Below are 24,769 nucleotides of genomic sequence, written 5' to 3'. Positions count from 1 at the left end.
TTTGGTTCTGGTGAATTCATGCTGAGGACCTGCCTTTCTGGGGATCTGGAAAGTACATCCAAGGATGATCGTTGATGGAGGATTGATGCGTCAGGCACACCAGGATGGAGGTGCTTCCTTATTGGTGGTGCCTAAGCTTTGAATCGGCTGCCTTCTGGAAGGGGATGGTGGTTAAGTTGATCCATTTTCTTCAATGTTGCTTGTTGGCCAAGTTTCGGCTTTTATTACCTCTGCTGTAGCGAGTGCCGTTGCATGAACCAGCTGAAAATGGAATGTCTGGTCATTCAATGTCATGTTTTAATTATCGTCGAGCACATTGAGCAGCTGGGGAGCAAGAATGAACCAATTGACAATACTCATGCAACAACTCATCACTTAATTCTTAGATGCACGAAACAATACATTTTTTTATGTATAACAGTGTGATAGTTAATGACAAAAAATATGTTCTCGCAGCTGCCCAATAAATTTTTGCAAGCTTGCACTCATCCGACCTTCATGACAATAACATGACCTTGTCTTTTCCTTTTTCCCCATATGCGACTCAGTGTACTCATCTTATCGCAGTCACTTTTTACCCACAAACGTCAACGCCCCGACAACCATGGCATCAATCCCAGTGTCCAGAGTCGGATGTATAGCCGGCGCAAACAGAGGCGAGTGATTCACAGGCAATTCATCCAGCGTCCCCTCCTTCTGATGATTCTCCCAAACATCACTCCCAGATCCGCTCCATGCCCAAAACATAGAAGGCTTATTGATTGCCGACGCCAGAATTTGGAAATCCTCACTCCCAGACAACGGCGTCCCAATTGTCTCGAATGAATCTCCAAAGTGAGCTGCAAACGACTGGCCAACTTTTTCCGTGACAGTTGCATCATTCGAAGTCAGAGGGAATGCGTTCAACTTCTCAAAACGGGGTTCCTTTGGGCATCTCCCAGCCTCACACTCGGCCTTCACAATGCGCTTTATCCCGTCGAGAACCACCTTTCTCCATTTCTCGCTCACAGTCCTCACATTGACCTGCATGACGGCCTCATCGCCAATCACATTGACAGTATCGCCGGCCTTCAAACTACCCACTGTCACGACAGCAGTTTCCTCAGGCGGCACTTCCCGACTCACAATCGTTTGAAGCCGCACCACGATCGACGCCGCAATGACAAGGGCGTCGATACACCGATGCGGCATGCTTCCATGGCCGCCTCGCCCGTAGATGGTGATTCTCCAACTATCAGCAGCTGCTAGAATCGGACCACTCTTGGTGGCCACGACCCCCGGTGGGATAGGGAATACGTGCTGGCCAAGAACGACGTCAGGGATCGGACAAGCATGTTTCTTTGGATCGTATAAGCCATCGTCGACCATGGCCTGAGCGCCACAGGCACGTTCCTCAGCAGGCTGGAAGAGGAAGATGAGTGTGCCGGACCATTCTTGTCTGGCTCTGAGGAGAGTATCTGCCGCGGCGAGATTGCAGGTTATGTGCATGTCGTGGCCGCATGCGTGCATGACCGGTTTGGTCACATTGTCCAGATGTGTGTCTTTCATGGTCTTTGTAGATGCGTAGTCGAGCCCGGTCTTTTCAAGGACAGGTAATGCGTCGATGTCGGCGCGGAGAAGGACGGTTGGTCCGGCGCCATTCTTGCAGATGGCGATTACGCCTGTTCCTCCGATTCCAGTGCGGATGTCTAGGTCTGGGGATAGGGATTTGAGGTGCGAGGCGATTTTTGCAGCTGTTTCGTGTTCGAGGGTTGAGATTTCGGGGTTTTGGTGGAAATGGCGATATAAGGATTCGTAAGTGTCGAGGTTGGGCTTGTGTTTCTCCAGGATGGCTTTGAAGGGTGATGACGTGGGGGGAGGCATCTTTGTCAATTTGGGTCAGTTGGATGAACTGGAGATGATAGCGATGCAAAATGAGTAGTAGGTGATGTAAATATTATGTATTGAGTGGTATTTCGCTCTTGCACCCGGATGAAGACCGATAAAAGCCTACATGTGAGGTTGCATTTGCAACTTCAAAGTTACTCACTTGCATGGATTCAGACCAGACACTAACACACTTGCTGCTTCCCCCGGATCCGTGCTAGCCGAATCCGCATGCGGATGCCATACACAGTTTTTGGTTTGTTCACTCCACTAGTTCTCGATCAATGAAAGTCAGAGGCAATTCCGATCTGTAATGTTTATGAAATTATTCTTGGAATGCGTAGCATTGTGGACTCGGTGATGGATACGAAGGATGTTCGTTGTATTATTATATATTGACTTGTAAACTCACCTACTGGCACTGCTGGGTGCTGGTGATGGTTCCATCTCGACGAGCAAGAGGCAATGGAATCAGAGTCGCAGCGTCAGAATGCAATGTTTAAGAAATATAATCATATATCTACTAGACAGCTCCAAAAGTTAACCCATGACTGCAAGGAGCAGGTCGTTTAGCAAAAGTCCAAACCGCTTCCACTTTAGGACCCAATCTCCACATCACACAATCGTCATTGCTTCAAACAGCTTGGCGCTGACATGACAGCCGACCGTGGGGACAGGCAGTGTCTTCACGTGAAGTCAGCATCAGCTTATTCATATTCCACTCGAACATGGAATTTTTCATTCCTTCATTTCATAAGGAGCCGAGCTGGATATTACTGTTCTGTCATTGACAATGGCGCATCCCGGGCCCCCCACAAACATCCCACATTCAGAGAATGTTGTATCTCTGTCCATCATCGACACAACGTCCACTATAGCCGCGCCCGCAAAGTCCTTCGTAAAGCCTGTGCTCAAGGGCCATGAAGTCTGGAAAGTGCCCGCCTACGCCTTTCTAATCACGAACAGGCAGCAGAACCGCACAATTCTCTTCGACTTGGGTGTACGCAAAGACTGGGACAACCTGGCGCCAGCATTATTCAAGCGCCTCAAAGCAAATGGTTTCGATGTAGAAACCAAAAAAGGCGTTCGTGAGATCTTGGACGAAGAAGGAATTGATACTTCAGCGGACAACATTGAGGCGATAATTTGGAGCCACGGGCATTTCGACCATACTGGGGATCCATCTACATTCGACTCCGGCACAGCACTGGTCATTGGGCCAGGAATCAAGCAGAATCTCATGCCTGGATACCCTACCAACCAGAACAGCAGCTTGCTGGATTCCGACTTTGAGGGCCGAGAAGTGCGGGAAGTCAACTTTGACGAAGCGAAACTGCAGATTGGCCGATTCACAGCCTTTGACTACTTTGACGACGGCAGCTTCTACCTGCTTAATGCGCCGGGCCATGCTCACGGACATATGTGCGCTTTGGCTCGTCTGACTAGCAACCCTGCTTCGTTTGTTTTTCTGGGTGGCGATGCGGCACATCATGGTGGTGAAATCAGGCCGAGCGAGAGGATGCCATTTCCTGATACACTGGCTTCCTTGGTTGGGAATGGTGGTACATTTTGTCCGGGCGACTTGTGCTCGAAGCTGTCTGAGGAATGTAATGATACCACGCCGATTTACCGGCCGACGGAAGCAGGGAGTCACTTGGATGCTCCGACTGCGAGAGAAACTGTCGGGAAGTTGCAGGACCTTGATGCGCTGGAGAATGTGTTTGTTGTTCTGGCTCATGATACTAGCTTGTTGGATATTGTGGACTTCTTCCCAAAGACGACTGAGGGGTTTGGGGAGAAGGGATGGAAGGGGAAGGCGCGGTGGGCATTTCTGAAGGATTTCCAAGAGATAGCCGAGGGATGATGGTAGGGTAATGGAGGTTTCTGGGTGGCAGCGGAAACTGAGATTTGAAGTGTTAGAGTATTTTGAGGTACAGAGTACAATGTAATGTCTGGTAGTACTGTGAGAATGTTGAGATATTGATGGCAGCAGCCGACTGGAGTTCTGGTCAGCCAGCATGCCAGGCACTGAACAGAGCAGCCAGGACAGTCTGCGCCACTTTGGACCTCCCCAGCCTCCATGTCAGTCTGGTATGTATACAGCAGCCACCCGCCCAACAATTACAGGCTAACAGCTGCAACCAGTTGACATCAACTTGACAGCTGCCAGACACCAGTTCAAATGTGAACGCCTTACAATTCTAAATTTGTCGTCACATTTCAACAAAGTAAGGCAGTTTCCGTAGGGTACTGGGCTCACATCTCAAATACCAAATTGTAAGGCCAGTTCTCATTCAGGGGGGAATCAAGTTCGATTCCCATGGGTTGACGCCATGCCTGATGTCTCACCCTGGCCGAAGTCTTCCATGGGAGCCTCTGTGAGCCCTAACACGTCCATAGGAATGCCAGAATACCTGGTACCTCTTTTTTTATTCCCCTTGGTTTGCTATTTGATTTTGTTTATTCATTTTTTTTTATTTCGTGCCTTGCATTTCTAGGGACAATCACAACGATTGCTTAGTGTTGCACTTCATGCACCTAGAAACATTGTAGCTGCCCACTCCCACCTACTCATACTCTTGTGTAGGCTCAGTTAGTCTTGATGCATGGTTCAAAGACATTCTTAGAGATTGGAGCACTTTTGCCTCCTCATTTATTGAGTAGAAACAAGCTTGAGACGTGAGAGCCAGACGGTCCCAGGAAGTCTGATACTTCTGGGTTGCTGCCAGCGTCAAGTATTGTGCAAGGTCCCTCGGCTGCAACACCATTTCAGGAGACAACCAGTTTGATTTCGTGCTGAGCATAACTAGAGATATACATGGTTTGATTGAATTTATGTATTTAAACCTCGAGTGATGGCCACACGTCCACAACAAATGGCAACTACAGCCAGTCACAACGAGCACCGCGAGCACGCCAGGACATCTCCCAACAGTCACATCATCTGCATGTTTCTTTGTTGCCAACAGTCCAATTACAGCCAATGTCTGTGCGTTGGGAAGAGTCAAAAAGCGCGAGTCCCTCAGTTTCTTCATGCCCAAGTAGTTCAGCTGTTTGCGAATCCAACGCAGCCAAAATATTCAACTATTCACATCTTTTCATGTTCCTTCCACCAGCCATGGAGATCGATTTATTGCGAGCCACTGCCGCTGACCTCCACGACCTTCTCAACTCGGGACAACTTACCAGCCTTGAGCTTGTGCAGCAGTGTCATCGTCAGATACTTCGTCATAACGACAGGTTGAAAGCTTTGATCACCATAACCCCGTCAGAGTATCTAGAAGATGTGGCAACGAAAATGGATCAGGAGAGACAGAGAGGCTGTATTCGTAGTCCTTTGCATGGAATTCCATTTGTTGTGAAGGTCGTGCATGTCCTAAGTTGCCGTCGGGTACATGTGTATGTACTAAGTATTTTTCTAGAACGCGTTCAACACAACTGAAGACATGAAACTGCAAACTACAAATGGTGGTTGGGCATTCGAAGACTGCCGTCCTCCTCACACGGCCAAGGTTATTACGCAAGCCATTGACGCTGGAATGATCCTCATGGGGAAGGCAAATTTATCAGTTAGTTACATCCCTCGATGCATCTTGGAAGGCAATAGCTGACGAGGGTAGCAATTCGGTAATTGGAAGTATGATTTACGAAGCGGCGGTACTGTCGATGGCCACTAAAATATAATAGAGCCTCGAATATGCCAGGCGGTTGGTCTGCTCGAGGTGGTCAGACTCAGTCAGCGTATGTGCGAGGTGGCGTTATCGACGACGGCATCTACGGCCACTCTGTAAGTTTCTCAGTAGCAACCAGCTCTAAGCTCTGCTCACATTACTCCTAGAATCCATCCGGATCATCCACAGGCTCCGCAGTGGCAGTGAGCGCAGGGTTTGCACCAGTATCCATAGGCTCAGACTTCAACGGTTCCTTGACGAATCCAGCCATACGGGCTTCTCTCTACACTATCCGCGTGACTCCCGGCATAGTCTCTGAAGCTGGTGGGTTCCCCTTTTCCGTAGACCGTGACAGTGTTGACCCAATGGCGAATGGTGTTGAAGATTTGGTGAACTTCTTGAATATCATTGCAGATAAATCACACCCACGAGTTCCGAGTCAAGGATATGGAACTGAAAAACGGCTAGGCTGGGGTGATTTAACAATTGCCACGCTTGATCCTCGCAAATGGTATTTATCCGAACAGGTGCAGAAGCCTCAGCCAGGAGCCCTCGATCAGATTGTGAGCTACGCAGGACTTCATTTCCCTCATTTTTGCGCGCGTTAACATGACTCAAGATCCGAGAAACTTTAGAAGCATATGAAAAGCTGAAAAGTCTTGCACATCGGGTCATTGGCCCAGTAGAGCTCATGACGGATGATGTACTATCCGCTACAAATGAGGATATGATGAAAATAATAAGTGAGAACTCCTATCTGAAATTCCAAGTGCCCAGCATCTAACATGACAGAAAATGATTTTTCAACTCTGTTCGATGAATAAATCGGTGGTTTAACAACACCGAAAGTTTCGTCGCTGTCTGAGCTCATTGCTTTCAATCAACAACATCGGGACATTGAACTGCCTGCCGGTAAGGGCTTCTCTGTTCTCATCTGCCACCGAGTTATTCTAACTCATCCTTCTAGCAGAGTACCCTCACCAAGACAAACTCGAACAAAGCGTGGAGTTTTGCAATTCACTTTCCAAAGAGGGGTATGCTCGACTCGACCGCGCAGTGACGGCGGCAGGGCTAGAGAACAGCATTGATAAGGTGCTGAGAGAAAATCACGCCGATCTTATCATCGCACCTGCGGATAGCTTTGTGCCAGACGTGACTGCGTTTGCTAGTAGGTAGCATGAAGGAGTATCGTGTTGCGTTTACTAATGCTGAGTTAGAGTATCCATCTGTGACACTCCCGCTGGGCTACCTTGACTGGAACGGTGACCATTTGGACTGCTAGCGGTGGCTGCTGAGTTTCAGGAAGAGTTGCTGATTGATGTTGCCAGGACTTGGGAGGGTGCCTTTCCGGCGCGAAGACCTCCAAACATGGTAGGCTAGCTGAAGTCAGGCGGTTAAGGATGTTCGAATTCTCACGTAGACTGTTGGCGGTATATGCTCGATGAGACTGCGATGTTTGAGGCAAGCAAGAATGTTCTATTCTAGAAGACAAATAACCCTTTCTGGATACCTATTACTGCGACTCAACTATATCTGTATGCAAAGTCGAAATCTCGTCAATGTATTTTGCCCTGACTAGTCATATGAAATGCCCCTGTGCTCACTGCAGGTACCCGGTAGATTGTGCAATTATCAGGAAAAGATACCGACAGGATTGTAATTCCCATCCCGAACGCGAGATATACAGGCTTCTAGATTACATCTTGTCCATCCACGTCGAAGAGCTTACTAACCCGGTACCCTGGGGGCTAAAAATATCTATTTAACGCTCATCACGACATAATGACGACAGATCTTGACAGAATATAAGAGTTGCGTTTGAGGCGTTGAGATCTACAGCGATCAAACAATGCCAGGTTATGCTCCGGGGAAAAATGCTTCCTTCAAGCTAAGAATAGCTAGGAACGACATTAAAAGAAGAACTGCATATTAATCGAAGGTTTGCGGTAAGTTTAAATTTAGAGTAATACTTTACCATTTACCTCGGTGAATCGCAGACCAAAAATGCGCCTCGACAGTCCAGCGCCGAAGTTACCAGGATTTCCTCAACAATTAATTAGTAAGACTAATTCAACACCATGCTAGGAGACGTGCGGGAGACTCCTATGTAATAGTTGGTGAGAGGATAGCTTCCTGCGGCCGATTTCATTGCAGATCATGGAAGAGTAGTATTCAGTCACATAATCCGATTGACGGTACTACTTGGCCATGAAGGGAAAGAACGGCAGGTACCAGCATATACAGCACTCCAATGTACAGGGCAACATAGTCTAATTCATGTTAGATTCTAATATCGGTCAATACAATGACCCAACGTGGTCGACAGAGCACCCGCATCAGGTCGAGCAAACAAAATCTTGTCAGCATTCCGTGAGAATATCGCGCAAACAGCCAGAAGTTTCCGGCCCGACTGTTGAGCATGCCAAATGCACCATACGCGGGGTTTTCTCCTGAGCTGAACGGGGAGATCGCGATGAGGCCACGGCTTCAAGCCACAATAACATGACAGCCATCATTGGCTCACCATAACCCAGAACCCAGCATTTGCTCGGAAGGTGTCCGTTTCCGAGCATAGATGCAAGGCGTCGGAGATGGAATGCCAGGAATAATGTCAATGTCTCTCACTTGTTTGCTTGAATGCAAGGAGTAAACGACGCCAGAACATCATGAGTCCAACCGGATGCTGCATCCAAGGACAGCCTCCAAGCCCTATTGCCAGAATCAGGGTTTCCTTTTTTAAAAAAGAAGCTTAGAGCGACAGCCGAGATGCTAATGTGGAAAAAGGTCATGGGGAAGAATGGTGGCAGGGGAGCCTGCTGCATAGTTATAAATATATGGAAGCCCAATGGAGGGCGTCAGGATACGAGGCCGACTTTGAAATCTGATAGGCGTCGATGTGCCGAGAGGCTTACGCCACCGAGTTGCCCTCTGGTTGTGGCATAGGGCTGTGTAGACGAAACTGAATCGAGTGCCAAGAGCTGCCTACGATTTAGTCGGTACGTGTGTTGTTGCCTTTATCTGCTAGATTTCGCGTTGTTTGAAAATAGGCATGTTGTGAAGGAGAAACTTCTATGTTGTTTCCGGTGATATACTTATCAAACAGCATGTAAGACGGAACTCACTCCCAACACCCTCGCCAACACGTCTGTCCGAACACGTTCCTGGCTATTGTTTCATCGGGGATCAATCAGCTTTCAGGGGTTGACTGCATTCTGTTCAACGTGGCTGTGGCTGCGCAAACAACGTCGGTCAACGGAAACTACCGACCTGTCGTGTTCAATGTTCGGCAGATGGGCGTATGGGGGCAGCCCATCAGCCGCCATTTTTACCTCATTGGAAACCAAGCAGTGGACGAGAGACGTCTGCAGTGCATGTTCATCTGTCCTCAGAAGAAAATGGTTGGCTTAGTTCACACCATATGTCTGGCCAGCTGATTTCAGCTTCTGCACCTACACATATGCAGGCTTCCTTTGCTATTTCGGGTATCCCTATGCGTATGCACGAATGCAGGACGTACGAGGCTGTTTTGGAAATCTCTCATCCCAAAAGGTACATATGATTGAGCCTTACGAGACGTGCTATACGACTTTATTGAATTAAAACGAAATATTGTTGTTCTATACTGGGATACGTACGATGATGCTTGATGCTGCGGCGGGCAGTTCAAGGCATAGATGCAATATTGACAGTTGGGCTCTCGTGATGGGAGCGCCTCACAACCCAATATCTAGGCAAACATGGCGGTGAACTTGCACTGGGTTGAAATTGTGAGTCGATTCAGCGTCGTGGTTGGATAGTCTTGATCAAGCCATCTCGCTAAAATGGCAAACCTATCCATGAACAGAAAGAATGAGGCTCACATTCGGTGAGAGGTCATCGTGTTTGTTGCCTTGCTCGAGATGTGTCATTCGAAGTGACAAACCATCGTGAATAATTTTGATAATTCAGCCGCAGTGGCAGCAGCCAAGGCATTCTCGGGGTTTGTTCTGAGATGATGGAATATATAAACTCTGGCTTCATCCTCGATATCACTCTCAGAAAACTCATCATCACTCAGCTTTCAATCATCAAACACCCTCCAGATCAGACACTCGCTTGTCATAACAAACATCTTACCCATTTTTCCATTTGCAACATTTCAAAATGCTTCTTCTCGGACTCCTCACCCCCCTTCTCGGCCTTGCTGCCGCTGCCCCCAACCCCAATGCTCCCTCCAAAGTCAAGATCCACGGTGTGAGTCTCCTTGGAACTGGCTGCCCTGCTGGCACTGCCGATGTCCAAGTTGATGCCACCGGTACCCTCTTTGAGGCTACCTTCTCTGCCTACGAGGTGCAAACCGGTCCTGGCACCAAGGCCATTGACTGGCGAAAGAACTGCAAGCTTACTCTCAACATGGAGTTTAGCTCTGGTTTCCAGTAAGTCATCACAACCTATCACATACTCTCTGTACTAACCACTCTTCAGATTCTCCATCCTCGACACTGACATGATTGGATTTGCTGAAATCCCCAAGGGTGCCAAGGGCCAGTGCACAAACACCTTCTCCTTCACTGGAAACCCACAGATGGTCAACTACAAGATCAACCTTCCTGGTCCCTACAGCGGAAACTTTGATCTCCAGTCTCGTGCTGGTATCGAGTCCTGGTCGCCCTGCGGTGGCAGCACTGCCATCCTCAACATGAACACTGCTTGTGCCCTTTCCCCCACTCACCTCCCAGCTCTCATTGCTGTAAGTATTACCTTTCCTTTCTCTCGTCGAGATTATGAACTTTGTATGAATAGTGTGCTAATTCATCAAACAGGTCGATCACATCAGCGGCAAGCTCGTGGTCAAGTTCTCCGTCCACTGGCGCCGCTGCCACAAGTAAATTACTACACATGCTCTTTTTGGCCTCCACTCTTAGGGAGCATCACACTCCTGGAAATGTGCTTTACAAGGCTCGGGCAGCCTTGTCTCACGGAGATTATACCACTTAGATCCTTTTGTTACGCAGGATGTCATGTTAGCACGTGGTTCATGTTTATGGGTTTACGAATCCTCTTATCGACTTCTTCAGTTTCATTCATTGCGGAATCTAGTAGAGAGAAAATACAGAAAAGACTGTTGGATCCAGAGAAAACTCTATTCACTCCGTAATTAGTGACTCCAGTGAATCTGTCAGTGTCAACACCTGATGTTGTAAGAGCCACCAATGAGTGAAAAGAATCGAACTGAGCTCGCATAGATGAGAACCGGAGAACCAGTAATGTTTGTGAAACCCTCGCCCCCAATTCAGCTGGACGCGTGGTGGTGTCGTGCGTCATCTGATACAGCAGTGAGAAGCCCATGCTTACACAACAGTACACCACATCTCTCCGTTAGCTGAAATGGAGCAAGCGAGTTGGAATCTTCTCCATCCAGTGTCAGCAGAATCCCGTAGTTCTAGGGATACCATTCGTTCTGGGGGTATGCGCATTATTGATCAATCTTCGACGCCAAAGTTGTATCTGGAGGTCGACATCCAACCACGAAGTATTCCCCCATCCTTGATGGTATGCTCGGCACCATGTTGTCGCACTGGCACCAAGCGAATCAGACCAATTCACCAAGAAGATATGTACAGTTTGTGGTAAGAAATATTTGCCCACATCCAAGTAGACACTAACACATCTCGATAGATCTTAGCACATAACGCGGTATGCAATACCTTGTACCTGTTCAAACACTTTTAACCCCCAACTGTAGTCTACATTAGGCTAGGTTCAGAGCATGGCTAGATAGATGAGAGACGTTGTTTGGAAAGCTGTAGTTTCTGGTAAGGTAAATATGAATTTGGATCTCCTTTCCTTTACTAGTTGAGTCGCTTCTGAAGTGTTTAATGATATTCTCTACTGCGTGCTATCATTCTGCATGTGTGAGTCTTTCTAGAATATGTACGAGACAATGTAGTTGAATTTGATAACACTATTAGTCAAGGTCATTGGCAACCACTCCCTTCTCCAGACTCCATTTAGCTCAACGGGTTAAGTGGTAGTACACTCGTAACAACTTGTAAGGAAATACAAGTGGCTACACACGTAGTCACCGCTTCAAATTTGACACTCAACTAATCTGCAGAAAGACTGCACTAACTACAGTGACTCAACACTCCATTTCCCCAGATTATCCCGTCTCCACAAGGTCTCTATGACTTACGGATTCTCAGCTTCACGTCAAGTCCAATAACCTGCCCAGACCGCAGTGCAATGGGTTGACAATGGTAGACGGATGCCTTATCTCTTGAGAACCTTGAGCTCTACAGTTCTCAGAACAGTATAAGACGATGCGGCAAAAGCGAAACCCAGCTCGAATCCTAAATCACCACCTGCAGCCTTCCCAGCAGGCCCAACCCACCAAGTCTGTTTCATACCAATGACCATTCCTGCAATGCCAATCACAGAGGATGCCAAAGAAGCGAAACTAGGAGGCAGCTTGTCCTTGTCATCCCAGTGTTCAGGATTGTACGCAGAAAAGCTGCGCTTGAACCAGAAGTGGTCGGTCAGTGCAATGCCCTCGTAAATCGCAAGCCAGTAGCCGATGAAGTGCATGAAGTTCTCGAGCACGGCTTCAAAACTGCTATATCCAGGAATGGCAATGCCAACATAGACTGCGGACCCGACGACAGTCCAGACAAAGCGAGGCACCTTGCGAGTCCAGCGCCCGAGGACCATGAGCGTCAATGACACAGAGTAGATGTTGGGACAGTTGTTGGCCACGATTGACAAGGCGAGAATGACGAGGCAGAAGCTTCCGAAGCCACCCAACGGGGGGGAAAGGACTGCACGGAGAAGACCCCCGACGCCGGCGTCTCCCCAGCCCTGCATGTATACGTTGTCGCCGCCGTTGATAGTCATAGCTGTTGCCACTGCTGCACCTAGAAGCTCCGTGAACAGGAGAGTAGGTAGAATACCCAACCACGTAGCGAGAAACACGTTCCTTCGCGGGCGGTTACTTGGTTGATACACAGTATAATCGGCAGCCAGACTGGTGTACCCAGTTCCGAAACCGAACACTGTTGAGCCATAGGATAGAACTTTCCCAATCTCGGCCTTGCCCGAACCCATAGGTGTATTGACAAAGTCACCGGAGTGCGCGAATACACCAAGAACGATCATGAAGACAATAAAAGTCGGAATCCAACTCCAGTACTCGTATAAGTGAACGAGTTTGTAGCCGAAGAAAACGATGATCAAGGTGCAAAAGGCAATGATGAGAATGCCCGCCCAGCCTGGGACTCGTGGATCGATGGCGTTGAGAAGCTGTGCACCAACGATGATGTTGGCTGCGGACCAGCCTATCCCGGCAAGAAGGTTGAAGAATGCAACTGTTCGCCAAAGGGGTTAGAGATAATATAAAGTAGTAAGTGAAGGTGATTTGGCATGCGTACTCAGCTTTACTCCCCACCATCCAAACCAGAAACGTGACAGAACCATCTGTCTGAGACCAAACGCTGGACCAAAGGTGGAAAAGAAGCACACCGTCGCCGATCCGAGGAGGTTGAAGAAGATGATGACTAGCGCACCATCTACAAAGCCAATTTGGTAGAGGGGCTGACCGAGAACGCCGATTGTGAATGAGGGAACGACGAGATTGGCAGCAAGCCACTGGCATTCAAATTAGATAATTATCTCTGACATTGCGTCGTAATCAGAGAGGTCAAATACCATCGTCCCAATGTTCCAGTAGGAGTTGTCATTTCGTTCATCTTCCGGAACGCGCTCAATACCTCGCTGTTCAACTTTAAACTTGCCAGCTAAGCGTTGCAATTTTCCGTATAGAGTACTAGTATCATAATCGTTTGAGGCGTCATGAGGTGTGGCAGCATCCGAGGCAGTCTTTGAAAAGACAGTCTCATCAACATACACACTTCCACGCCTCTCGATATCTTCTCGGTTTTCATCCATGGTGGTTGAAAGGTTTGGAGGAATCGTAGCAGACAATCATGTCACACTTCGATTACAAGACGGTGGTCTTGGAGAGTGTGAGTTGTTTCCCTAGAGAAATCAGACAAATAGAGGCAAAAGGAGGAAAACCCAGCGGAGAGACCAACTTCTTCTGAAAAGCTGGTGTTTTCGAGTCTTTTATATCCTGGAGCGACTAGATCTACGTGTATGGATGTTGGCTTTGGAAACACGTCGAGGCCAGACCCACGGGTACCTCCGACCCTACAAGAGATGTCATCAGGACCTTGAAACCTTGATTGATCCCCATGGGGTACGAGAGGAGCTGGGCATCGTGTGCGTGTGCAGAAACGTACCAATGCAGGGCTGGATCTGGGGTAATGGAGGCACAGGATCCATCTCATCTCTCATCTGCCACGGCACCCTCCACAAACAGGGATCGGGTGAGCTTGGATGGGAATTCTCTCACTGAAGCTTCTGCTATGCAACTTCAAACTCATATGGTTTACTGCCACGTGGATTTTCCGGGGAAGCGGGCTGGTACACGTTCTGTGATGGTTACCTATTTTGGCCTCTTCAGCTGCGACCCCTAACCTTGGATCCCGCATTGTATTTAACTTTTGGCTTCCGATTCGTTTTCAAATTGTCCGCTTCTCCACTAGTTTTTGGTGGATGTTGGGGGATGAGGGCGAAATCCGATCGTGATGGTGGTGTGGTGGCATCGGAGACCGCCGATGTGAGAGAATCCTGAGGCTGAGATCTGGTCTTGGCACAAGAGCCACAGATTTGTCTATTGATCAAAGTTCAGTTATCCAATGAATATTGCTATTTACTATTAGAGGCCTGTACTCTTTATGGCTACGTGTTGGAATGTCAGAAAGACAGATGGTTCTGGATGACACTACGAGTGGTGACATTTGGTCAAGGCTCTATTGAAGTCCATCCCAAGGTCAGGTTCAACCTGGACTGCAACACAAGCAGTTCTGCTTGTTCAAAAATATCTCAAATGATGGTCTGTGCTATGTTAGCACATCCATTTCAGGTTGATCGATTCCCTTGTTGGCCCCCAGCCGCCCTTCTTCTCGAGGCTGAGGTTAGGCGCAATTTAAGCTCCAACGCCATCTCGGGATTAGATGAATCCCTTCACTTAGCTAGCCGAGGTGGAACCTTCGAATGGGTGATGAAGGATAAAACTTGAACGGAGTGTTGTCTGGAATTGAAGTCGTCGTACATCGTCTGACACCTCCGTCTTTCTATGAACCATTTACTGCGATTACCCAATTCGTGCAGCAAGTTGGCGTGTCGATATGAACTCAAGCTTGCCCGTTCAAGGAGTTCTCGTACCAAAAGAACTAGTCCTATTTGCATTATTTGCATTGTGTGCATAATCGTTGGTTGCTTGCACATCACCGGAATCGACGGAACGCAGGCTTGATCAAGGCGAGCCAACAGCCACAAATTCTAATACAGCCTCCATGCAGAATCGCTTGTCACACTATGCCAGTTGGTAACCAGTTCGTTCGTGAATTGTCAATACTCTGTTATTTTCAGTTGAACGAACTTGCGTGGCGAAAGGTCGGTTCGGCCGCTCCCTTGGAGTGGACCAGGGGTCCTGGCTACCCATGCGGTGTGAAGCTTTGTGATGCTGTGACGCTTTGTATGACTTAAAGGGACTTTCTACGGACGGGAACGAGTTAGAGATGCTGTGTTTATAACAGAAGAGTCGTATTAAAGTTAGAGCGGAAGGAATTGTCCGGCCTCATGCGGTAGATAAAGTGGCCATATTGCATAGTAGGACCGCGAAGAAGGACAAACAAGTCTGCTTCTCTTATAAGCGTCTTTGGTCCTACAAAGTACTTGACTAGCCCATCTGGTTGCGATCTAGTCCAATTGAATCCAACACCGTACATTTCAGAGTCGAAATCACCGATATTGCATATCTTAAATTCCCGATCACTGAAGGACATGTTCGTGACAGGTGGTGGCTCCATGAGGCACTCGGCCCCGGGTAGAAAACTTTGATACTTTGCAGTCTATTCTGTTCCACCAAATCATCGTTCTATCCGTCACCTATACACCTTCCAAACTCTTATGTCAAGGCTTTGGCCGAAGTCCCTATGCATTTATCATGGAGGGGAAGCTTTTTAAAGAGTTGAGTATACTATTTCACAAGTAAGATCTTCTTTTAAGTTCCAAGAACACACCACCCACCGCCGTCTATAGCAAACAGAGTCAAGGGCCGCGCAAATTTTCTTCAAGTAACACACGGCAGAAGGGGGAACAACAACAACCCTAAGTTTTGCTATGTGGTGCTTTCCGCACAACTTTAGCTTACTGAACGTTTTTGGCCCATGATCTGGTAGGTCGTGCTGGATTGTAAACTCGCCTCCAATTGCCGTCAATTCTGCACCCCTTCTTCACAAGTCTGCCCGTACCGTCTCTGAGCTGTTTCTGAGTGTTTTAGAATACACATTAAAATGGCCCCCCAGGAATAACTGGCGTTTCCCAGATCACTTCATCCGGTAATGTGGACAATGGCCATAATCCATTGGTAGCTGATCGACAAGGGTGTCGAATTGTGGCAACGCTAGCTTATCTGTGTATCTCGAAACCGTTCTTATCTTCAGATTAGACCTATCGAACCAATTACCATGATACGGCAGTTAATCCACGTCAATGGTTATTGGGTATCTCAGCACTGAAGTTATTGTATCTGGCATGTGCCTTATATTGGGACCGGATGCCGAGACGGCATTGTCGGGCCATGGAGCTACAGCCAAAAGCAACGCCTCGCCGTAGCATGCTGGAATTTCCTAGAACACAACTGGTTTTAATGGGCGTACTCGAAAATCACCATACGCTTTATGCCAGCAACGAGATCTCGACAAGGATGTGAAGAGTGTCGTCGGCGCCGGAGGAAGTGCAATGAGGCAAAACCACGGTGTGGGCAATGTTCGGAATTTGACAGAAGTTGCACATATCCCCTGCGACTTGTTTGGAGCAACAACCGTAAACGCAGAGCCTTAGACGACAATCTGTCTTCATCGAATGAAGGTAGACCATCGGCATCGGATGAGGTCGATCATCTCGGCCCGGATAATCATGAGCTATTAAAAGTGATACCACGGCGACTCCCAAATGGCATACAACTCCCGCCAAAATACCAAAGGCTCATGAGCTACTTTATCGACGACATCCTCGCCTCTCTTTCATGTCACCCATCAATACACCAAGATCTTCGCATGGGGTTGGTGCCCGTGATGATGGCGTCTCCTCAGCTGATGTCAGCATGTCTCGCCTTATCAGCTGCGGGTTTCCTATCTCGTGGCATCTCGGAAGTAGATGGAGTAAACATAATGTCTATTTTGAGTCATTTGCAAACTTCAGGTCTTGCGTTGTTAAGACAAGCCTTAGGAACCGGACAGATGATTGAGACCTTACTGGCAACATGTCTCATTTGGTGTTTGGCCGACGTTTTTACACACCGACAGGGAATGTCGTCCTGGCGTATTCACTTACAGGGCATAAAAGCTCTTTTGGATGGTAATGAGACTCATCAAGTCTCTACCTCGCCTGGGTCCATCCAATCCGCTATGAGACACCTCTACCAGCTGTACTTGTCTCTTCAGACCCTTCCGTACATTCCGCTGGAATCTGCCGCTACTTCAACGACATTAAGTGTTCAGCTATCTCAAAACTTTCAGTGGGCATCAGTTGCAAGCCCGGGGATAGATGGATTCTTGGGCTATAGCAATGAGCTGCTGGATATTTTGCAACAAATCGATCGTCTTTCCCATGGTAGCGCTAACCTTGCTACTCACTCACCCTTTGAAGTCGACATCCTGCTCGGTAAACTCAAAGGCATGATAATTCGAGATATGAGCGACACACCAGAAGTCTCGATATGCTCGCCATTATCTCCAGAATATAGCCGCGAGTTCGCACTCTGCCACCAAATTTTCCAGCAAGCAACACTCATTCACCTCTACAGACAACTATACCGCCTACCATCGGGTTCTCAGCCCATACAACGCGCCGTGGCAGCAATGGAAGAAATGCTTAGTAGCATGATTCAGGGACAGCCCTGCCACACTTGGGTCGCTATGGCGATGCCTCTGTTCACATTAGGATGCGAGGCCTACACCGAGAAGCAGCAGGTCTTTGCGAGGGACAAGATTGAGAAATTGGAGGAATGCATTGGCTCACTGCATGTTAAACTTATTCGGCAAGCGGTAGAAGAAGTGTGGAAGCTCAGGCGGCATCTGGGGGATTTTGAAGGCGAGATATGCGCCAGCGAATTACTTGGTGAGTGCCTTTGTGAAATATCTCAAATTTCTGCTAACGTTTCGGCGATTTAGGTGAAGTTAAGTACAATATTATTTTGTTCTGAAAACATGTAAATTGAACCTTGATAATTGGGTATGCCAGATGGACTTTGAAGTTAGATCGTGTCTCAATCTAATTCAGTACTCTTGGCACAAAACTATATGACATTTCCCGCCGTTTCAACCTCATTGTATGAATCTTGTGGCGTGTCCACCTACAGCTCATAGTTTTCTTCCGCAGAGAGCATCTTGCTCAACGGCCCCTTCTTCACCATAATACTCATAACCTCATAAAGTACATCAGCAGCAGCCATAGTGGTGTGCTCGGCATTTGTGTCATAGGCAGGCTTGCATATTATGTTAGTCACTCAAACTTAGACCATCCCCGCGGCATTGAAAACTTACTGCAACTTCAACGATATCAGCAGCAATCAGATTCAGCTTCTCCAGTCCTCGAAGAATAGTTCTAAGCTCCCTAGTAGACCATCCTCCCGTTTCAGGGGTTCCAGTCGCAGGAGCAAAGGCAGGATCAAGAGTATCAATATCGATCGACAGATACACGGGTCTCTCGGTTCCAACTCTGTCGACAATTCGCTTGATGATTCCATCGGTACCGATGGTATCGATCTCGCGCGCTTCGACAATTTCGAAGCCGCAGTAACCATCGTTGTCGTAATCGCTAGGCCCGCTCAGTGTTGTTCTAATACCGGCGTGGATGTTGCTGTCATTGGCGAGCAGACCCTGCTGAGAGGCGTGGTAAAAGTAGGTGCCGTGGTTTATGGACGCAACTTCTGATGGAGATCCTCCGAAAACCTTTGGCTTCCCTGTATGCTACAATTAGTACGGTCAGTGGACTGGAAGGCGCAAACTTACAGGTATCTAGATGGCTGTCAAAATGAATGACTGACACTGGGCCATAAGCTCGGTTGATCGATCGCAAAAGCGGCAGGGTAATGGTATGGTCACCCCCAAGTGTGATTACGCGCGGTAAAGTTCGTCCTTTAATCGCGGGACCTCGCTTGTCGGCATCAGTTGCAGGAGAACGGGAAAGGATCTCGAAGTGGCCCTCTTCAATCTGGCGCAGGGCGTAGGAATTATCATACCTATGTTTGTGTTAGTAGCATTCACGATGCTGGCGAGTTCGACTCACGATGTTACGGGGATATCACCACAATCGAGAACAGTGGCCCAACTATTGAATGGGTTGGTTTTGAGAGGAACATTATAGCCTCCACTGAAACTTGGGTAAGTATCAGTTCATCGCAGTTATCGTCGAGTCCACGTACTAGAGATTCAATCGTCGGGAACCTTGTCTGATGCCGGATGGCCCAAAGCGAGCGCCTGGACGATACGAGGTTCCGGTGTCAAATGGAGCACCTACTGCGTCTTAGTATTGTGAAATCGCAAAGAGCTCTCCTTGTCTTACCAATGAAGGCAATATCGTATTTAGCATCGCGATTTTTTAGGCAAGGTTCGTATGGCAGACGGCCAAAGGTAGAGATGCCGGAGAAGACAGAGTCCGCCTGAAGTGTTGTTAACCAGTTAACGTCTTTGAACAACTGGGCGTTTCGGTCTCAAAATACCTGTGTGCCGCCATCTCCGGGTAGTTTGTTATACCATAATGATTCATGGGGTCCCGCGAGAGTCTTCTGATCATGTCCTGCGTGGGCAGACGCGAGGGCTACACAGCCAAGGGTCAGGAGTGCTGAGTACATTTTGTGACTGAATTGTGGTTGACGTGCGGGATAGAAAAACTTGAAGGTTGTATTGGGAGAAGCTGTTTGATGCTTATATATCACTTTGAAGTCAATTCTTTCACAGTTAGTATTGGTTTCTAACTTCGACTTTACTGTAACCTCCACCCAATTACACCCTCCCTGAGTTTTGATAAAGTCCCAATATCAAGCCTCGGTGGCTATTATACCAAAAAGACCTTAGCGTACCCGCCTCCACGTTCCCATCCATCAATCTACAACTTTGTTGAAACTCACCAGGTCCTATCGTGGCTATTTTACCAAAAAGGGCTTAGTGCCGTATGCAAGCCCTTTCATGATGGGAGCAATCGGGATCGTTGATACCAGTGATATCGATAACACTTCTATAAGAGGTCTTTTACGCACCTGTCCTTATCAATAAAGACTTGACTTCTTAATCGACAATGTGTACTACATGAAGATTCGGAAGGCTTATCGCGCATGATACAGTGCAAGAATGTTTCAGTAGTTGAAGATTGGCTGAATCAACTGCATGTGCGACACACCGCACCAAATGCCAATACCAGTCATAGTCGTGCAAGTTGCACCAGTTTCAACCCTTAAAACCCAGCTACTTAGGCTGTTGATGCCAGACTCTGGTCGCCTTTGAATCTCAAACTTGTCCCCTTTAAACCCAAGATGAACAAATCCCAAGCCCAGTTGGGCAGTCTGCCACCAGTTTACGAACAATTTCCGGACGAAACGACTCCTCTGCTTCCAGATTCCTCAGGTCGCTGCAATGAACCCCGATCAGAGTATATCAAATGGCTAGGCGAAATGTGGTTCTTGACAAAGGCGTCTATTCCCGTCATTCTCGCCTACATGCTTCAAAACAGTCTACAAACAACATCTATCCTGATAGCAGGACGCCTGTCATCCGAAGCCCTAGCCGTCTCTGCCTTTTCCTACATGTTCGCCATGGCAACCGCATGGTTGATCGCTCTCGGTGGAACTAGTGCACTTGACACGTTGGCATCAAGCAGCTTCACCTCTTCAAAAGACAAGGGTAATTTAGGGATTCTTCTTCAAAGAGGTATACTCATCCTCACCGGCTTCTACGTGGTGATAGTTGTCATTTGGTGTTTCTCCGAGCATCTTTTCCGCGCACTTGGACAGCCAGAGAATATTTCCGTACAAAGTGCCAAGTTTCTCCAACTTCTTGCCCCCGGTGGTCTCGGCTACGTCTGGTTTGAATGTATGAAGAAGTTTCTACAGGCTCAAGGAATATATCGACCCGGAACATATGCTCTTATGGTCACCTCTCCTTTGAATGCAGTCCTCAACTATCTCTTCATCTACACTTTTAACTTCGGATTATACGGCGCTCCCATGGCCACAGGCATCTCGTATTGGCTTTCCTTCCTCCTCCTGGTAGCCTATGCTGCATTCATTGAAGGGAGGGACTGCTGGAGCGGACTCAATTTGAGAAAGGCGTTGTCAAACTCTTGGCAATTTGCCAAGCTTGCTCTTTTAGGTTTCATTCACGTTGGAACCGAGTGGTGGGCATTCGAAATTGTTGCCCTCGCTGCTGGTCGACTCGGCACGACTGCTCTTGCAGCTCAGTCCGTAGTAATGACGGCCGATCAAATCATCAACACTATTCCGTTTGGTCTAGGTGTTGCTGAATCAGCACGGTTGGGTAATCTGTTAGGAGCCAAGAATTCTAAAGGGGCGAGGCGTTCGGCACATAGTGCGGCTGTCCTCTCCGTTATTTTTGGCTCCATCATCCTCACCGTTTTGCTTGCGACCAGGGACAATATTGGAGGGTTATTTAACGATGATGAACGAGTCATTAGACTTGTTGCTGATATAATTCCCTATGTAGCGTTGTTCCAGATCGCGGATGGACTGAATGGCAGCTGTGGTGGTGCCTTGAGAGGTATGGGACGTCAATGGGTCGGAGCAGTTGTCAACTGTGTAAGCTACTATGGGGGTGCTCTTCCTGCTGGTATTTACCTCGCCTTTCATGGATGGGGTCTTGCTGGTCTCTGGGTGGGACAATGTGTGGCGCTTTCACTTGTTGGTGTTTTGGAGTGGATTATCGTGGGGTTGAGCAACTGGGAGGATGAGGTGCAGAAGGCGGCGGATAGATTAGGTGAGGAAGATGGAGAGCAAAGTGTTTTGCCTAGTTAGTAGAATTCAACGATAGAGTTGAAAGCAATTCCAATTAGTTATTTCAAGTTGCTCATTTGTGCTGGTGGAAGCTCTTCATACTGTGTTGCCCAAGCCGGCGGCCACATTGTTTATTCCGACATCAGCCGATGAATCGTAAATGAGAAACGAATACTTTTATAGAAAGGTAACTAACTGTACAAGCACGTCTACCCCAATTATTGGTTTTGTGTCGAGATGGCTGACGACTAGCATGCATCATCTCGTATCCGCCAATCAGAATCCGTCCCCAACAAAGAGATAAGCATCTTCTCCCCGGACTTCTGATAAGGCGCGTATATTTCCATTCTTGGCTTTCCCAATAATCTGTCAAATGGGAACTCGGACGCTCGGAATATGATAAGCAGCCAGTGTTTCAAGCCACTATGCCAGTCGTCAAAGAATGTGCCTACCTCAAACCAAGGTTGGCTGTGATAACGCATCGTCAGATAATCCTGTGTCGTATATAGTCTCATGAATTATTATCAAAAGTGAATGAAATAGATGTATTTTAAAGCCTACAACCCTATTTCCCGTTGGTTTGGGCCATCTTCATCATCCAAGTCCGTAACTCATGTCCTAATATTCCCAAAAATGGATATTTCACAAACCACCCAAGGGGACATAAACGAAAAGCAGCCTTCAGCTGCTGCAGAGTCCAGCAGCTCAGTCGACAATGCATCAACAAGCCATGGAGAACCGGAGATAGTCCTAAGCAAAGACGGCTTCAAACTGTTTCCCCAGCCAGTTCTCGGCGATGATCTCGACCCTTTGAATTGGTCATTCTTTCAGAAACATGTAATTTTGTCCATTATTATGGCAATGTACGTTGCAATCATATTACAATAGTACTTCTGTTGATGAATGCTGATCAATATCAACATAGCTACTTCATGTTCACCTTCATCACAACCACCACCGTACCCTCATTCCCCGACTTGCAAGAAAAATACTCAGCCAGTTTAGAACAAATCAACTGGACCGTCGCCATTCCTGCTCTTGGTCTAGCCGTCGGCCCCCTGCTGTGGGCTTCCGTGGCAGATATCATCGGACGTCGCCCTATTCTCATTTTCGGCACCGTCATGGCACTAGCTTCTACGGTAGGTGCTGCTCTTGCACCGAACTACTCTGGATACATGGCCGCACGCTTCTTCCAGGGACTCGGTGTTAGTCCTGCCTCAAACGTCGGCCTGGCTGTCATCAACGACCTCTTTTTTGAACACGAGCGTGGTCAAAAGGTGGGACTCTGGGTGCTGGCAATTGATTTGGGTCTCCTCTTTGGACCTTTGATAGGCGGCCTGGTTAATCTTGCTGGTTACGCTTGGATTCAATGGCTTTCTGCTATTCTCTTTGGCGTCATTCTACTTGCCGAAATATTCTTTCTGCCCGAGACTTTGTATCCGAGACGTCTCATGCTATCAGCGTCGCAGGGGACAAACGAAATACAACCTAGTGCAGAAAAGTTTGCTGGAGAGCATTCTTCCATTGACAACACTCACGTGCCAAAGACAAAGGGTCTATCGTTTCTAAACGTCAAGCCGGTCCCTGGAGTTCAACATCCTAAGGTGTATGATACAGTGGTTAGGTTCATCAAGACATTCAAGTACACTGTGGTTCCTATCTCCATCATGACATATTGCTTTGGCTGGTATTGGTGGGTATTATCCGTGGTTACTTTGGTCCCAGTAGCGTACGAGACGTACTCTCCTCAGATTCAGGGGTAAGTCGCAGTCATTCATCAAACTATTTGGATAAAAGTTTGGCTAACCCCTATAAAGCCTACTTTATTTGGGTCTCATCGTAGGCACGCTCATCTCCGAAGTTTGTTGCTCCGGAAGCCTCAGCGACCTGATTGTGATCAAGCTGGCCAAGCGCAATGACAATCAGAAGACACCAGAAATGCGCCTCTGGCTTGCATATCCAGCCGCTCTTCTCACTGCTGTTGGACTGATCGTTTGGGGAGTCAGCGTTGACCGCAACTACCACTGGATGGTGGGTCAAGTTGCTTTTGCTATTTGTAAGTTATGCCAAGCTTCTTTATTTTACCGCAACTGACTCTTCTCGCTACAGTTGGCGCCGGGATCCAAATGGGAAATACTGCCGTCTGCTCCTATGTTGTCGATGCGTATCCCATGCAAAGCATGGCCACTATGACTTTCTACGCGGTGATGCTAAACTTATCTGCGTTTGTTGATCCGTTCTTCATTGTCCCGTGGGTGGAGACTGTTGGATTTACCTGGACGTTTGCTGGACATGCCATTATCACGCTGTTCTTTTGCGTTCCGGTTTTGGCTTTGCTTCATAGATATGGGAGACGGTTATCTGAGAAGTCTGGTTCCCCAACTTGGGTTAACCCTGAGTTTGAATAGTTGTTGTTTGTAATTAAATGTGACGTCTTAAGGTCACAGTTGTTATGATGACGAATGGCTGCGGTCTAAAATGTTGCGTAGTTTGGGTTTTTGAATCATGCAAGACCTTGGGCTCCAAACACAAAGTCGGGTTTGCCGCGGCCTGATTCTATCGAACAAATGGTTCTTCGGGTATATGCACTGATATGAGTCCGGCGATACTATGGTGTGGTGCCAAAAATTGATTGTACTCCAGCGTATAGGGTGTGTTGATTTTCGGAGTACGGCAAGCGGTGGTTGTTAATGTTGCCTGAGAGGATCAAATGCGTAGATTATTAAATCATGAAAGTAGTATGTGACCATTAACCGGGATACGTTTCACAACACTGTCTTTATGAAGCCCTTTTAGTTCTTGGTTGCAGTCAGTGTCAGGTTAACATGTTGTGAGTCAATCAAAGTCAGAGGCGGGAGCATGGGAGAGAGCTGTGGCAGAGTAATGACCTGCAGGGTTGCCACCACCTCAATTTTGAGGAGAGACACTTATTGCACGTAGTATTGCCATTGTGGCATGTTGGGTTGACCAGAATCAACCACTTTCTTGTCGAAAGGTTATAGTAACTAGCTCTGAGGGTGCAATGCGTTGCTTCGAACTGTTGTCTCTCCATGAACCGAGGCAATATCAATCTATGTATGATGTGCCGGAGAGGAGGAGCAGATCTCTGCCCGATCACCGT

General features: G+C 47.8%; 9 protein-coding genes across 9 annotated transcripts; 6 read left to right on the top strand and 3 right to left on the bottom strand.

The window, feature by feature from the left end:
- Positions 1-567: 567 nt before the first annotated feature.
- Positions 568-1,863, bottom strand: VFPPC_07280 (hippurate hydrolase; the record flags this gene model as incomplete). Its single annotated transcript, XM_018286166.1, has 1 exon — positions 568-1,863. The coding sequence occupies one exon, from the start codon at positions 1,861-1,863 to the stop codon at positions 568-570; it is 1,296 nt and encodes a 431-aa protein (XP_018139739.1).
- A 796-nt stretch (positions 1,864-2,659) lies between these two features.
- Positions 2,660-3,730, top strand: VFPPC_07279 (metallo-hydrolase/oxidoreductase; the record flags this gene model as incomplete). The annotated part of the gene is made up of 1 exon (XM_018286165.1): positions 2,660-3,730. One exon carries the CDS (start codon positions 2,660-2,662, stop codon positions 3,728-3,730), a length of 1,071 nt encoding a protein of 356 aa, XP_018139740.1.
- Positions 3,731-4,984: 1,254 nt separating this feature from the next.
- Positions 4,985-6,819, top strand: VFPPC_07278 (amidase family protein; the record flags this gene model as incomplete). Its single annotated transcript, XM_018286164.1, has 9 exons — positions 4,985-5,230; positions 5,289-5,435; positions 5,487-5,503; positions 5,554-5,653; positions 5,705-6,100; positions 6,157-6,280; positions 6,387-6,449; positions 6,505-6,705; positions 6,755-6,819. 9 exons carry the CDS (start codon positions 4,985-4,987, stop codon positions 6,817-6,819), a joined length of 1,359 nt encoding a protein of 452 aa, XP_018139741.1.
- A 2,861-nt stretch (positions 6,820-9,680) lies between these two features.
- Positions 9,681-10,405, top strand: VFPPC_16599 (hypothetical protein; the record flags this gene model as incomplete). The annotated part of the gene is made up of 3 exons (XM_018294352.1): positions 9,681-9,952; positions 10,002-10,266; positions 10,340-10,405. The coding sequence occupies 3 exons, from the start codon at positions 9,681-9,683 to the stop codon at positions 10,403-10,405; spliced, it is 603 nt and encodes a 200-aa protein (XP_018139742.1).
- Positions 10,406-11,789: 1,384 nt separating this feature from the next.
- VFPPC_07276 (purine-cytosine permease) lies at positions 11,790-13,460 on the bottom strand (the record flags this gene model as incomplete). Its single annotated transcript, XM_018286163.1, has 3 exons — positions 11,790-12,880; positions 12,944-13,160; positions 13,221-13,460. The coding sequence occupies 3 exons, from the start codon at positions 13,458-13,460 to the stop codon at positions 11,790-11,792; spliced, it is 1,548 nt and encodes a 515-aa protein (XP_018139743.1).
- A 2,673-nt stretch (positions 13,461-16,133) lies between these two features.
- On the top strand, positions 16,134-17,815 carry VFPPC_07275 (C6 finger domain-containing protein; the record flags this gene model as incomplete). The annotated part of the gene is made up of 2 exons (XM_022428550.1): positions 16,134-16,249; positions 16,336-17,815. The coding sequence occupies 2 exons, from the start codon at positions 16,134-16,136 to the stop codon at positions 17,813-17,815; spliced, it is 1,596 nt and encodes a 531-aa protein (XP_022284163.1).
- A 182-nt stretch (positions 17,816-17,997) lies between these two features.
- Positions 17,998-19,497, bottom strand: VFPPC_14195 (agmatinase; the record flags this gene model as incomplete). The annotated part of the gene is made up of 7 exons (XM_018291964.1): positions 17,998-18,129; positions 18,188-18,606; positions 18,656-18,885; positions 18,933-19,016; positions 19,069-19,159; positions 19,209-19,305; positions 19,366-19,497. The coding sequence occupies 7 exons, from the start codon at positions 19,495-19,497 to the stop codon at positions 17,998-18,000; spliced, it is 1,185 nt and encodes a 394-aa protein (XP_018139745.1).
- A 678-nt stretch (positions 19,498-20,175) lies between these two features.
- Positions 20,176-21,669, top strand: VFPPC_07274 (MATE efflux family protein subfamily; the record flags this gene model as incomplete). Its single annotated transcript, XM_018286161.1, has 1 exon — positions 20,176-21,669. The coding sequence occupies one exon, from the start codon at positions 20,176-20,178 to the stop codon at positions 21,667-21,669; it is 1,494 nt and encodes a 497-aa protein (XP_018139746.1).
- A 612-nt stretch (positions 21,670-22,281) lies between these two features.
- On the top strand, positions 22,282-24,056 carry VFPPC_07273 (MFS transporter; the record flags this gene model as incomplete). Its single annotated transcript, XM_018286160.1, has 4 exons — positions 22,282-22,511; positions 22,574-23,407; positions 23,466-23,704; positions 23,758-24,056. The coding sequence occupies 4 exons, from the start codon at positions 22,282-22,284 to the stop codon at positions 24,054-24,056; spliced, it is 1,602 nt and encodes a 533-aa protein (XP_018139747.1).
- Positions 24,057-24,769: the final 713 nt, after the last annotated feature.

This window comes from Pochonia chlamydosporia, chromosome 7 (genome assembly GCF_001653235.2).
Source record: "Pochonia chlamydosporia 170 chromosome 7, whole genome shotgun sequence".
NCBI lineage: Eukaryota > Fungi > Ascomycota > Sordariomycetes > Hypocreales > Clavicipitaceae > Pochonia > Pochonia chlamydosporia.
This window is presented reverse-complemented; position numbering and strand designations above follow the sequence as displayed.